The 14,776-nt window shown below is 34.3% G+C and overlaps 2 protein-coding genes across 2 annotated transcripts; one reads left to right on the forward strand and one right to left on the reverse strand.

The window, feature by feature from the left end:
• Positions 1–1,197: 1,197 nt before the first annotated feature.
• On the forward strand, positions 1,198–3,606 carry LOC107426980 (pentatricopeptide repeat-containing protein At1g14470). The gene has a single exon (XM_016037305.4). It carries the CDS (start codon positions 1,203–1,205, stop codon positions 3,513–3,515), a length of 2,313 nt encoding a protein of 770 aa, XP_015892791.2. The 5' UTR covers positions 1,198–1,202; the 3' UTR covers positions 3,516–3,606.
• Positions 3,607–4,768: 1,162 nt separating this feature from the next.
• LOC107426981 (PHD finger protein ALFIN-LIKE 7) lies at positions 4,769–13,729 on the reverse strand. The gene is made up of 5 exons (XM_016037306.3): positions 13,203–13,729; positions 12,975–13,007; positions 11,116–11,344; positions 5,446–5,572; positions 4,769–5,334 (listed from the first exon to the last, which is right to left on the reverse strand). The coding sequence occupies exons 1-5, from the start codon at positions 13,297–13,299 to the stop codon at positions 5,062–5,064; spliced, it is 759 nt and encodes a 252-aa protein (XP_015892792.1). The 5' UTR covers positions 13,300–13,729; the 3' UTR covers positions 4,769–5,061.
• Positions 13,730–14,776: the final 1,047 nt, after the last annotated feature.

A 14,776-nucleotide genomic window follows, 5' to 3' on the forward strand; every position in this document is an offset into this window, starting at 1 on the left:
ATTTCTCAAAAAAAGCCCTTTTGTTTTGTTTTTTTTTTTTTTTTAATAAATATCTGTATTTAAAACAATTCAGTGCTATGGATGTAGTTTTTGATAGGAGACCACTTCCTTAAATTAATACTTGAGAATGGAAGTAAAGACATTGATACCTGGGTTAGCAGCCGAATTGAAAACAAGAAGGGTGCCGGGAACTATATCAGAGCCGTTGCAATGTTGAGGCTTAAGGTGTTCAAGCCCACCCAACCCAAATGAATATGTGTGTATATATATATATATATATATATATGTATGCATATATATTAATATTGTACAGCAAACATAGTATAAAACAATTTTAACTTACACCAACTTTTAAAGAAAGTAACAAAGTCAAAGAAATAAGGAAAAGAATAATAATTTTTTTCTTTTCATTTTCTTTCTTTAAGAAAACAAAATTTTGATTTGGATTTTTTTTTTTTTCAAGGAAAGAAAAAAATTAGGAAGATGACCTGAGATTTAGTGAACTTTTTTAATATTTAAATTAGTTTCATGTTAAGATAGTGATTTGATTTGGAGTCTACCATTTTGATTGGTGATATTAAAAATTGAGAGATAATTTGGAGGATACCATTGCCAGTTTTGGATGATTTAGTTAGAGTTTATTATCAAAATATTATTTGTTTGTTGAGAGTTTATTATAGTGTTATTATTGAGAGATTGCTAATGGTATTGATTCATATTTCATAATTAATAAACTTTACCATTTGAACAATTATAAGTTGCTACTTAAGTAATGAATTATTGTATTTAAGTTGTTTTTTTTTTTTTAAATCTTTTAAGGTTAGTCTATCATGTTAAAACTAGGTGCTGTTTTTATTCCAATCACTGAAATTTTCTTGGTATTGTTGAGGTTCGCTTTGGGGGGAAAAAAAAAATGAAAAGAAAAAGGAAAAAGAAATTCATAAAAGTTCGAATCCTGGTTTACATCCTTAACTGCATGGATGAAATTGCTAAAAAAAATTGTAGTAGAGAGAATATATTCACAAAGCATACGGATGAAATTGCTACTAAAAAAAATAATAATAATAAAATAAAAATTGGAAAGATGTTTTATGCAATCAACGTTTTTATAACTTTTATTATTTACCTTTTATTTTTCTTAAGAAAATAACGAAAATATAATAATAGAGAAAGCGGAGGTCAGTTCTATAAAAGTTCCAAAAATGTCATGCCGTTTTCAAGTGTCTCAAAACTCACTTATGGACAACATAGCATCTAAAGTAAGCAATGTGAGTCATCTAAGACAGCTCCATGCGCATCTCATTAGAAACTCCCTCCACATCTATAACCATTGGCTGGCTCTCCTCCTCTCTCATTGCACGCGCCACCGTGCGCCACTTCCCTACACCCGTCTCGTTTTTGACTCAGCTTCTAACCCGGACATTCATGTCTTTACTTCCATGCTCAAGTATTATACCCATTTGGGCACTGCAAATGTTAAGGAAGTGGTCTCCCTCTATCAGAAAATGCAAGCTTGCGATGTAAAGCTTGAAACTTTTGTGTACCCAGTTTTGATAAAGTCCGTTGGTAAAGCCGGCATTGTATTTCATGCCCATGTTGTGAAAGTGGGGAATGATCATTATCACTTTGTTCGCAATGCAATCATGGGAATGTACGCTAAATATGGTCCGGTTAAGTATGCCAGGGAAATGTTTGATGAAATGCGTGATAGAACTGTGGCTGATTGGAACACCATGATTTCTGGGTACTGGAGGTTAGGGAATGAAGGAGAAGTGCTTAGATTGTTTGACAGGATGCCTGAGAGGAATGTTGTAACTTGGACTGCTATGCTTACTGGGTATGCTAAAACGAAGGATTTGGAGAAAGCAAGGGATTATTTTGATCGCATGCCGGAGAAAAATGTTGTTTCATGGAATGCAATGATTTCAGGTTATGCTCAGAATGGGATTGCAGATGAGACTTTTAGACTGTTTGACAAGATGATAAATTCTGGGGTTCAACCCAATGAAACTACATGGATGATTATCATTTCTTCATGTTCCTCGCGTGGTGATCCTGTCCTTGCTGATTTGCTCATTAGGAAACTCAACCAGAGGCAGGTCCATTTAAGTTCCTTTGCTAAGACAGCACTGGTTGATATGTACGCAAAATGTGGAAACCTCAGGACAGCCAGGAAAGTTTTTGATGAATTGGGAATCTGTAGGAACTCTGTAACATGGAATGCAATGATTTCAGCATATGCAAGAGTTGGAGATCTAAGTTCGGCTAGAGAGGTCTTTGATAAGATGCCAGAAAGAGATGTTGTCTCCTGGAATTCAATGATTGCTGGTTATGCTCAAAATGGGGAGTCAGACATGGCAATTGAGCTCTTCAAAGATATGATTAATACTGAAAATTTGAAACCAGATGAGGTGACTATGGTGAGTGTTATATCAGCCTGTGGACATCTTGGGGGTCTAGAATTGGGTAATTGGGTTTTAAACATTCTGGAAGAAAAGCATATCAAGCTGAGCATATCAGGATACAATTCATTGATTTTCATGTATTCTAAATGTGGGAGCATGGGTGATGCCAAGAGTGTGTTCCAAGAAATGGCAGAAAGAGATTTGGTTTCATACAATACATTAGTTGCAGGGTTTGCAGCTCATGGTCATGGAATAGAAGCAGTCAAACTGCTATCAAAAATGAAAGAAGAGGGCATTGAACCAGACCGGGTCACATATATTAGCGTCTTGACAGCATGTAGCCATGGAGGATTATGGGAAGAAGGTCGTAATGTGTTTAATTCAATCAAAGATCCTGATGTTGATCATTATGCATGCCTGGTTGATTTGTTAGGTCGGGTGGGTGATCTAGATGAGGCAAAAGAATTGATTGAAAGCATGCCAAAAGAACCACATGCAGGAGTTTATGGCTCTCTTCTAAATGCTAGCCGCATTCACAGAAGAATTGATCTTGGAGAGCTTGCAGCAAACAAGCTCTTTGAACTTGAACCACAAAATTCAGGAAATTACATCTTGCTATCCAACTTATATGCCTCAAGGGGCAGGTGGGAAGATGTCGATAGAGTTAGAGAGCAAATGAAAAAAGTGGGATTGAAGAAGGGAACTGGTTGGAGTTGGGTGGAATTTAAAGGTAAAATGCATAAATTCATTGCTGGAGATGTATCCCATGAGCAATCAGATGATATCTATAAGCTTCTAGCAAAACTAAGGAGTAAGATGACGGATGCCGGATACACGACTGACAATAGCTGTGTGCTAAAAGATGTTGAGGAGGAGGAAAAGGAAGAGATGTTGGGCACTCACAGTGAAAAGTTGGCAGTTTGTTTTGCCATTCTTTTCAGTGAAGCAGGAGCAGTAATTAGGGTGGTGAAGAACCTTAGAATGTGCTGGGATTGTCATACTGCTTTTAAGATCATTTCTACGTTGGAAGAAAGGACAATAATGGTGAGGGATAATAATAGGTTTCACCATTTCAGTAATGGGCTATGTTCTTGTAAAGATTATTGGTAATGTGAGATAAATCTGCTATTATCATGGGGATACTTAGGATTAAATGCAAAATTCAGTAATGCTTTCTGAGCTTGCCAGCCAGATTAATCAATTTTGTTGATATGTTAATTACAAGAATAAGCACCTGATTAAAAACAGAATGATACGCTGAATTTTAGGTATGTATTTTAGATTTCTCATCTATAGGCTCTTCAACAGTCGAACTGAAAGGTTATGCGTAAAGGGAAAAGGAAGACATAACATAGCTACGAACTTGTATATACAACTTTTCATTTTGATAGCGCAAACAAATATTGGAAAACGCAGTAAATTAAGCTTAATGCCCGAGTGAAAGAACAAGTTGACTTAGCGATTCCCTAAGCCCGGTGGTTAAAAAAACATACAAAAAATTGTATGCCAAGCGATGTCCTATACTCAATAATCACTGTTGCTGCAAAAGCAACAGTAGTGTTTATTGTTACCATGTAGGATGGATGATGAGGAATTATGGAAAGCACAAAGACCATAGGCAAATGATTGCTTATTATTCTCTTGGAGATATTAAATATGTCTAGGCACCAGATTTTGAAAAGGAATGACTATCAGGTCCGAGAAATCTGGGTTTGGGAATACCATGTAGCATGGATGATGAAGATTCTCAAGAACCACAACAGATAAATTGAGTTGCACTTAATGAAGGCACTTTCTTGTCTCTATAGCTTTGATTAGAGATTGGGAAGCTCCGTCAAGGGTACAAGAGCGGTTCTAAAACGTCACTGGCAGATAAAACACATGAAAGCTGTTCCATAATATCAATCCCACTGCATACGATATATTCTTGTTTCAGGGCAAGCGTTGCAAACAAAGGCTACATGAATGTGAATTTTCATTGTTAGTTTTCCAGACAAATTAACTCATTAATGTGACATCATTATCTTTTGAATGGCTAACTACATAGAATCACAAAATATTACTTCCACTTCATCAGCAGTAGTAATGTTGGTCCTACAAGCAGCCTCTCTATGGTAACTTGCATTAGCCGTTCCGTACTTACGATGCCTCTCGCAACCGAAGCCTGCATTTACATTAATTTTGAGAACCGCTAGAAATCTTGTAAAGGAGAATGGCTCCAGCCCAGAATGCCCGTGAGCAAGAGTTGTAAGCCCAAAAGTGGCATTCTAGGAGGGAACCACTCAACATAAATGTAGTTTGCAAAACTGAAATAAAAGAGATTAATGCCCCAAGAAAATTGGAACATAAAATAAGCAGCCAAGTTTAAGGTAATAATGCATGCATCAACATTTAAACCAAAAGAAACTTCACTGTCGTGTATATATATATATATATATATACACACTACTAGTTGCCACTGACTTGATATTGAAACAAATTCCTGAGAAAACAAGTCAGAACATGAAACATGGGTAGCAAAACTTGGAATCCCATCTGCAGTCATTCGAATTCATTAAAATAGACAACTGACTCTGTTTCAATTCGCAATTGCAATGAAAGGTAAATCTTGTCTGTGTTCTTGACTTGGCAATTTCTCCAAATTCAGAACCTAGATTCAAACTCTAATCCTCTTGCTACTGCAACTTGGACACTTATACTGCTTGATGTGCTCAGCCTTAGCCGGTGTAATCTTTACACATTTGCCATGGAACCATCTCTCACAGATATCACAACAAATCCAGAACTCATCAGCACCATAGTTGTCCCCACATGCCCCACATGTTGCACCCTGTTCATCATCCTCGTCTTCATCCTCTCCACTTTCATCTTCTTCCTTGGGCGGTGGAGACATCTTTACACCCTTGGTCTGAGATTCAGATTGCCGAGACTGCAAAAAGAACATTGAAACAGAAAGAAAAGAGAATATTATGATTGGAAAACAAACAAACAAAACAAGAGGGTAAACTAACTTCAGCCAAAGCCCGCAGCATTTCATTACCTTTCCACTAGATTTGTTTTTGCTACTGTTGTTGTGAGTCACAGATTGATCCTTTGGTTGCTTGACATTTCCTGTCACAACTTCAAAGATGGTGGGGAGATCATTTATCATATGGAAAAGCCTCTTCCTGTGAGTTCCAGTTGTAATCAAGTTAGAACAGCCTTTGATCTTATTTAATAAGCTAAAATTCAGGTTAAACTTAGCCCTAATCCTTAGCTTAGCTAGGGCAACCTTTCCTACTCTTAATCAAGAAGAATTTCAAATATCATATACGATTTCTGCGACATTACCAATTTTCCTAGAAGTTTAAACTACTATGAAGTGGACCCAACTAAGCATATCAAACTAACACAATATACAGTTGACACCAAACTGATAAGAGATCAGTCATCAGGCCCAGATACCATTTCAATCACCACCTGTTACTAAAGCATAATTGTTAGCAAGTGGCCCCAAACTGATAGCTAACACAATATACAGCTAACAAATTCAAACCTTGTTGGCCACATATTTACTCATTCTTCCTAATTACATACAATTTTCAGGTAATCAAATGTTTCAATACTCATTTTGGTATAGAAAGACAAATCAAAAAGGCATTGAAAACACACAAACTAGATTATATTCATTCCTTTCAATTTATACCAAATTCATCTTAAAATACAACACAAAAGTGATCTAAAGAGCAGAATGCCAAATGGCATCAGAGCTGTAGTATCAAATTGTATCAAACGGAATCATGACATCAACATGTTTTTATGCAGGGAATACCTTTATCATATAGCATCCACTTCACCTAACGTCCTGACTTTTCTACAACGATCCACTAATTTGAAAACAAGCAGTTACATAAGAATCATTTGTTATTTCTCCACCAAATATCAAGAATAAAATTTGTTTGTCTGTTACAGGCGAGTTAACATTTTATTTTTAAGCATATTGCTCCTAGAAACAACTTCAACCACATTTTACTAATGCCACAAATCCAACATCAAATCCTCTTCAGAAATGATTATAGCTAGGAACTTAGGTGCCACAACAATATATCCATAATCGGGACAAAGCAAGCTAACTGCACATCTGCAATTTTTCCACACTCTGTACCCAAAATGGGTAAATAAGACTGCAGTGGATTGGATAAGCACATATAAGATATTAAAAGATCAATTATAATAGCATTAGAAACTAAGATACAACATGATCTATGCTCTAGGACTCCTAGAGAGAGAAACTTAACTATTTGAAGTGAGCGAAGTGACCCACAGGCATGGGGCAGAAATGACCTCTGCTACCTGCAAGTCCTTGTGTACATGTACATTGTATTCAAGAAATAAGTAAAGTAAAAATAAGAAAACTCCTTAACTCCTAAATTTATATGTATATCCAATCAGTTATTGATAGACACATTTTTCTGCAAAGAATAATAAAATTTAAGACCAGAATACTCATATGGCATACTCATACGTCGCTTCATGCCAAAATGAAAAGCTTGCGACACAAATGCTGTTTGCTCTCTCCTTGGGCAGAGGAAATGTTGTATGTTGATCAAGGTAGAACATGAATCAAAGAAAGTCAATAATATCTGAGATAATTTTCATTCTCCACGCCAACGAAGGAATGTCAACATTTGGTACTAAACTAATCAGTACGAATTTCAAATCCATGAATTATATGGTATAGAGGAACAATCAAAAGTATTGACATGTGATGCTGGGCCTAGTATTAAAAGCTATGATGTACTTTAAATTTTGAATTACAAAATGATACCAATGAAGATTTCAAACCAAGTTTTTCAAGATTTCGAACATTAACAAATTTCAAAAGAAAGAAATAATCTTATTGGTTCCAAGTGTTTCTGCATTCATCAATACCAAACTGATGCTGGCATGCTTCACCACTAAATGCAGTTTTATAAGTTTTTACTGCATTTATAGCTTGCATCAAAACTCCACAGTTTGGACATATTGATAGAATAAGCTATCACCACTGGCCTATAGAATTATTTTAGCTTCAATAGCCCCAGATTATCAATGCCTAAAATGTCAACTATGAATTCACTGTAGGTTCCATTAATTCATTGTCTTACAAAGAGAAGGTACAGTCCATAATGACAACAGAAAGGTCAAAATAACCATTTACTTCTTCGGTTAGCAAATAATTCAAACAACAGATAGAGAGGAGATGGTGTTAATGGAATAAAGGAGGAATGTCATAGAGTTTAAAAGTTTTTTAAATAACCAGTATTCAAAACATGCATTGCTCCCCAACCAACATCATTTCTTTCCTAGTTAACATGGCATTTACAAAATCAAAATGATCCAAGCAATTTTGTTATATGTAACAAGCTCTGATGCTTGGACTCATTAAAATGGACGAAGTATTCGTGTCGATACAAGATAGATGCTGGTAGGGAATTCATTCGGGATCCTTCAAAAGGGTACAGCTCTTTTTTTTTTTTTTTTTTTTTTTTTTTCTCATTTGTTTTTCTAGCATGCTTCTTTTGGTTGAAGACAACTTTGGAAATGGGATGACTGTTATAATTTTAGCTATAGAAAACGTAAAAATAGGGGAAAAGTTTGTTTTAATATTACTTAATTTAGCTAGAATCATGTTTAAGATGGATAATAGTTGTCATTATACTTATCAATTAATAACTAATTATTATTTATATTCTAATATAAGAATTTACAGTCAAACAAATAGTATATATTCCTAAAACATACATCTAAAAACCATTAGTATATAAATTTCTACAATATTTTACATTGCTAAAACATATCCGTGTACCCATATCTACATTTTGGATCCCTTTAGCCGTTTTCCCGTACCCCAGATTTTGAAAAAGAAAGGATCCAACTTCTAGATATGTATCAGTATCCAACACCCATACCCAAGTCCAAGACATATTGGTAACAAGATTTAATTCATCCTACCACTTAATGTATCAAAAATGTCAGAGAGTATATTGTTCTTGTTTGATACATATATATGAATCCACTTCCTATCAACTTAAGCTTTTGAGCTTTGATGGCAACATAACATGGCATTAGAGCTTAGGCTATCTATCTGGTCCTGTGTTCAACACTTTGTTTAAAAAAAAAGGATCCAACACCTAGATATGTATCAGTATCCAATAACCGTACCCGACCCAAGTCCCAGCAATATAGGTAATGAGATTTCAATTCAATTTCAATTCATCACCACCACTTAATGTATCAAAAATGTGAGTATATTGATCTTGTTTGATATTTATATATGAATCCACTTCCTATCAACTTAAGCTTTTAGGCTTGATGGCAACATATCATGGTATTAGAGCTCAAGCTATCTGACTGTGTTCAACACTTCGCAACCCCCATTCTAGCATATAAGTGTTCAACAAATGGAAGGCCCATTTTATGTCTGTTATTGAATGGGCTTCCATATAAGGACTCTTTAACTGTATCTTGTATTGAATTGACTAAACATCACAGCAGAAGCACAAAATACAAGCTTAAAAATCAATCGTAGATATTTGTGTGTTTGACATTGCATATATGACAAATCAGCACACAGGAGACAACCTTGTATAGATACAATCCAAAAATCAAGATCAATGCAGAAGGGATATACACGGAGAGAACTTCCTGGCATGCCACAAATCATAGGCAAAGATATTTGTGTGTGTGACATTGCATATGGTGCTTAATATACACATTTATACACTGTTTATGTTAGTAAACTTTTGTGGTACTGTTTGTATACTAACATGTCTTATCTGGAGATTTATATTAATATCCTAGACATTTTTTGTATAATCTTGCAACTGCCAAACACAATGGGATTTGGCAGAAATCAGGTTAAGTATTATTGTTATATATATATATAACATATATATAATTGTACATTTAAAATAATAATATAACAAATACCAGGATTTTTAGCAATTACCTCAAGGCTTAAGCCACATTAGATAATACCAATAACTGCACCAAGTTAATTTGACTTCCAAGAGTCATTAATATATCAATAAAGAAATAGTCAGACCACTAGATTGATAAAAGATACAAAGCAGGCTATTTCTTTGTCCCAGTTTTTTCTACCCCATACTACATGGTATTTTAGAGTACATTGTCTGATCTTCTAATGGGAACTAGTTCTTTCTCTCTCTCTCTCTATATATATATATATATATATTAAATAAACAAACTTAATACTTTCTTCAAAGAAAAAGTAAAATTTCAAAGGGGAAAATTTTTTTAAAATAGTTATCCAACATGACACACGGAAACCTAAACAAGCTTGGACACAATCCAAAAGAGACAGCCATACCAAAACAAATGCCAACAAATGCTGACATGTTTGTGAGAAGCTTGCCACTCTCTATTGTACAGCCATGGATCATTCTTAATATATCACTAACTAATGAGCATAATCACAAAAGCATATGGAAAATAGGCAGCTCTAATGCCTATCAAATAAGATGCACCATCAATGGAACTACTACATCGAAGCTCGCTATGCATCATGAAGAAACTAGGAAACATTCAATAACTCAAACACTAGAAATGATGGAATTTCAATTTCATGCATGACATAATTCAAGAATAATGGTAAACATCAGATCATAACCTTAAACAAGCCTCAAGTCATTTTCCACAGACAAATTATTTACAACAAAAACTAGAACGAAACTGAAGTACAGCAAAAAATACAATTTCATCTAGGATGTCCACCGGGGGGAAATGGTTGATAAGAAGACAGTAAACACAACGGTGATTCGAAAACAAACAACCAAACTACTCAAGGAAAAAATAAAATTTCCCATTCTTTTCTATTTATTAATTCAAGCATCTTGGAGATACAATACAACTAAGAAATGAAGCTAAATATTTAATTAAAAACTAAAACACTTCTGACAATAAAATGCAAAACTTAAAGGTATGTTATAATAAAAAGTGACCATTTTTCTCCACAGAATTTCCATACATTAACCACGTATGACACAATAGCAGCTAACCATCCAATATTTCACAGCAAAGGAAAGATTCAAATGCCCAAAAATAAATAATAAAATAATAAAATAAAATTGAGCAAAAACATAAAAGTGCAACATTTCTAACTAGAGAGATGAAACTAAATAAATGGCAACAATTGCAGACCACAAAGTCTTCGACTCAATTTCTCAAAAGGCCAATAAATTTTTTTTCACACCATGAAGAGCTCTGGGTCAACAATCTTATTAGGCTAAAGTTACAGAGATCTGTTTTAAGAAAAGGTTGGAATTTATCATTATAATTAAATAAGAGAGAGATTACAGTAGAATATATAGCTTTCCTTTAAGAAGGTAACTTTGACATACAAAAGGTTGTATAAAAGTAAAAGTTGCCCAAATATACATCATGTGCTATAGGTAGTTAATACTTTTAAGCCAAAAGCAAAATGTTTGCAAAGTGAATGTAACTGAGAATCTATAATCAGCTACTCCAGTCAACCATAAAAGTTAAATATACAAAAGATAGCATATGATTACTTTCACAAGGCAATTAGTTTTCGATATGAATTATGCACTAAATTCCAATATTAAAAATGAAGCAGCACCAGAAAGGGGTAAATTGCTCTAAAATAAATATTTTTTAACAATTGCACATTAATTTTTTTTGGGCACAGAAAGAGTAAACTAATCCATACCTCTCATTCTTGCCAAAACCAAAGCGCGCACCAAAGTAGAAAGCAACAGAAAGCAACCACGAATCACTGTGAACTGCAACTAGTGACAACCAATCCTTCTCTTGCATCCCATCCCTAGCGAAGTTTATACCTAACGCTGGTTCAGGAAGCTCAGGTGGCACCTCCTCAACAGGCAGATTAACTTCCCATGTCTCATTTGGAAGTCCATAAAGACACAAGTTCTCCTTCTCTATAAGCATAAGAAATAAGAGAAAACTAAAACCACAGAAAAGCCTTGATCTTACATCCATCAAGTAACACTTCAAATAAATAGAATCTCAAAACTAGAGCAATGTTTTATGTTGATAACAAGAATATAAAAATAAAAATAAAAATAAACACCAAGGAATGACATTTCATCATACAGTTAGCTTAAACAGAAAATCAAACTTTTGTACTAATTATTATACAGGAATTTACCACTTTTAACGAAATGAGTAATAATAGAATACCGAAAAGCATGACCAGCTCATAATATTTAAGTGTCGCACAAAAAATATGGCCATAATATCTTATCTGAACTTATATAATATATAGATTGATTCATTGAATAGTAACAACAGTAATAACCCTCAACCCTTCAATGTTGCAATTATAGTGTATTTACACCTCAATTTATGAATCCAACTTGATAGAGTCACAAATTACATTCAAAATTTTATAAGATAACACAATACACATTCTTTATCCAATTTAAACTTATCTTTCATATGCATACAACAATAATAAATATCATATTGAAATATCACAATCAAAACTAAACAGGCCATGCTACAATAAGGGATCAAATACTTGGTTCCAAATTTTATTACTTAACATAATGAGTAAGTCTACCATTATGCTGGGAATTCACATTTCTAAGCTAAAAGATGATACAGAAAATTTAAAACTGCTTGTCCGGATAAGTTTCAAACCTTCTGTCCCTAAGCATTCAAACCTTGGATGTTTCAAAAGGTAACAATAGAGAGTGTGGTTGAAGGTGACGCCATGACATTCAATGTACCAAATAACCAAAATGGGTATTAAATTAAAGCGCATTTGATCTTTCACATATATATATACATATAACCATACATACCAACACAAAAACACACATATATATGTATGGTGCTTCTATGTAGATAAAGTTATAAGCCACAGTTTGGTACTTCAGAAATTTAAGGAAGTTAAAATACTTTTTAAGTAATAATTCATATTTAGAAGTGATTATAAAGTAAACCAAAACAGGTAAACAACAAATGATAAAAGACCAACCAGCAACCAATAAGAAAGGATTAAACAACAATTTCAAAGTCTATGCCACAAAATAAAACTAGCCAAGACTGCACATTTCCTCTGTCCATGTGGACTTGGGGACCAACAGTGAAGGATGCAGCAAAAGAAGAAAAAGAGTAACCAAACAGCTAACAGACAAGCAAAAAAATAGAAGAAAACTGGAAACGCTTGTGTTTGGGACTCTGGATATATTATGTAGTGGAAATATTGCAGTTTACAATTTCATTAGCAAGAATAGGGTCCCATGGCTATTCATCTTAATCACTGTTGAAGCACAGTACAAGTCTAGAGACGAGATATTCCACCAAAATTCTGAACTTAAAACACTTGGAGAAAAAAGGGCGAAAAATGCAGCGAGCATTTAGAGGCAAAGTACATGAACATCCTCAAACAGTAAAAAAGAAAACCAAAAATATCCGTAACTCAGATAAACGGAAGAACTAATACACAGCATAATTCCCAAAAAAATAAAAATAAAAAATCAAAGATGAATTTCTGTTTAAAACCAACTTGAGGCGAATTTATAAATAAAAAATGTGACCCACCGGGATCGCACTGCTGGTAGAACTTCTCGACGTCTGCAGAAAAGAAAAGCACAGTTAGCGAAACAATGAAAGGCACGGGCATAAAAAAAGTCCAGCGCCTAAGACGAATAGAAAAAGGGGAAACCCCACGTAAATTAAAGAGCGCAAAGCAAATTATCTATCATAATTTCTTGGAAAAAAAAAAAAAGAAAGAAAGGGAAAACGAAAGAAAAAAGAGAAAGAGAGAACCAGTGGTAAGGGCCCTAATCAAGCCGGCGCGTCTGCCTCTGAAGTCGCTGAAGACCTCTTCTACAGTTCGAGGTATTGGATGCGGTATTCCCTCCATTATCTCCTCCTCTCTCTCTTTTCTCACCGAAACAAAATAAAATAGCAATAATTCCAAAGTTATCCAAACGAAAATAAAATTCAGGAATCAATCGCAAGGAAAAGGGAAAAATTGAATCAGAAATGCATATTTTAGCTCCAAACTGAAAAATCACAATTGCAATCCAAAAGCCAAAGCTAGGGTTTTATATATATATATATAGTTTTTTTTTTCTTTTGGGTGTAATTGTGTGTGTTTATAGAGTTGGGTCGCTGGGGAATTAGGCTTTGTTTGTTTTTTGGTTTACAGAATTGCAGTGAATTGAGGGGGGTTATGACCTGGTGGGAAATTAAAATTGAACCACAATAAAAGCACACGTTCTCTCTCTCTCTTTCTCTAAGTTCTCCCAGATTTATCTGATTTCTTATAATTTTTCACAAAAATACAAATGAAAAGACCGACAGGGACCAGGGACTAGGGAGAGGGGGTCTGGACAGGGATATACAACACCGCACTGGACCGACGGTCTCGGTTCATGAAAGCGGGGCTCCAATGGGTTATTTTTATTTTACTTTTTGTTTTGTTTTGTTTTTTTTTTTTTTTTTTGGGGCAAACCAAATGGTTATTTTTAGGGTTAAATTATTTAGAAGGTAAGGTTGGACATAACCGATTTTAGTCATTTTCAATTTATATTTCATTTGATTTGATTTAACTGAACAATACATATAAAATTTTAATATTTTTATTATAATTAATTTTATTTTTAGTATTTCAAAATTAGTTAGTTTAAATTATCATTAATATTCAATTTTAATTATTCAAAAATAATATTAACTATCATTTTCAAAAAGTTCAAAAAATTAAAAAAAAAATACGGTAATGGATCTTTGATGGACTAAAGTGTGAGCCAAGACATTTTTTTTTTTTAAATTTAAAAAATTACTTACTCAAATTCTTTAGTGTATGTTTGGCACGCGGTATTGATGGGTATTGGATTTTATTGTATTATGTAATACAGCGTTTGGATGCATTTGGGTTGTGAAGGTACTGGATTATATAATACCTCTGTGTGTTTTTTAATACAGCTCACGGTGTATTACTAATACATCCGATTTTCTTTGTATTATCTAATACAACTCTTTCATGAACTATCCTGCCTCTCCTCCCAAAAACTACATAGCCGACGTGATGATTTTTTGAAGAGGGGCCATGAGAAGGTTGAGATCCTCTCTTTCACTGATCTATCCTCGGTCTCGGCTAAGATCGACGAACCTTCCATGCTAGACCCTGTTGTCCACCCTCTCTCATGGATGCACACAGAGCCAACCCCATTGCTTCATCCTTTGGAAATTTACCCAGAAACAAACATCTCTCAAAAGTCAAAATCAATCAAAAAGAAAAAAAAAATTTCCAATTCGACCACAGAAATTAAGAATACCTTGGAGAGAGATTAAACGCATCCGTTCATCTTCTCTCTTCTTGCAATCTAACCCCAAAA

Source organism: Ziziphus jujuba, chromosome 7, assembly GCF_031755915.1.
Source record: "Ziziphus jujuba cultivar Dongzao chromosome 7, ASM3175591v1".
NCBI lineage: Eukaryota > Viridiplantae > Streptophyta > Magnoliopsida > Rosales > Rhamnaceae > Ziziphus > Ziziphus jujuba.

Excerpts from the sequence above, each read along its gene's own strand:
- LOC107426980 (XM_016037305.4), top strand. The coding sequence starts at position 1,203 with ATGTCATGCCGTTTTCAAGTGTCTCAAAACTCACTTATGGACAACATA.
- LOC107426981 (XM_016037306.3), bottom strand. The coding sequence starts at position 13,299 with ATGGAGGGAATACCGCATCCAATACCTCGAACTGTAGAAGAGGTCTTC. Across the intron at positions 13,008-13,202 it reads GATTAGGGCCCTTACCACTG|ACGTCGAGAAGTTCTACCAG; the intron begins GTTCTCTCTTTC and ends TCTTTTCTGCAG. Across the intron at positions 11,345-12,974 it reads CTACCAGCAGTGCGATCCCG|AGAAGGAGAACTTGTGTCTT; the intron begins GTGGGTCACATT and ends TTATGCTTATAG.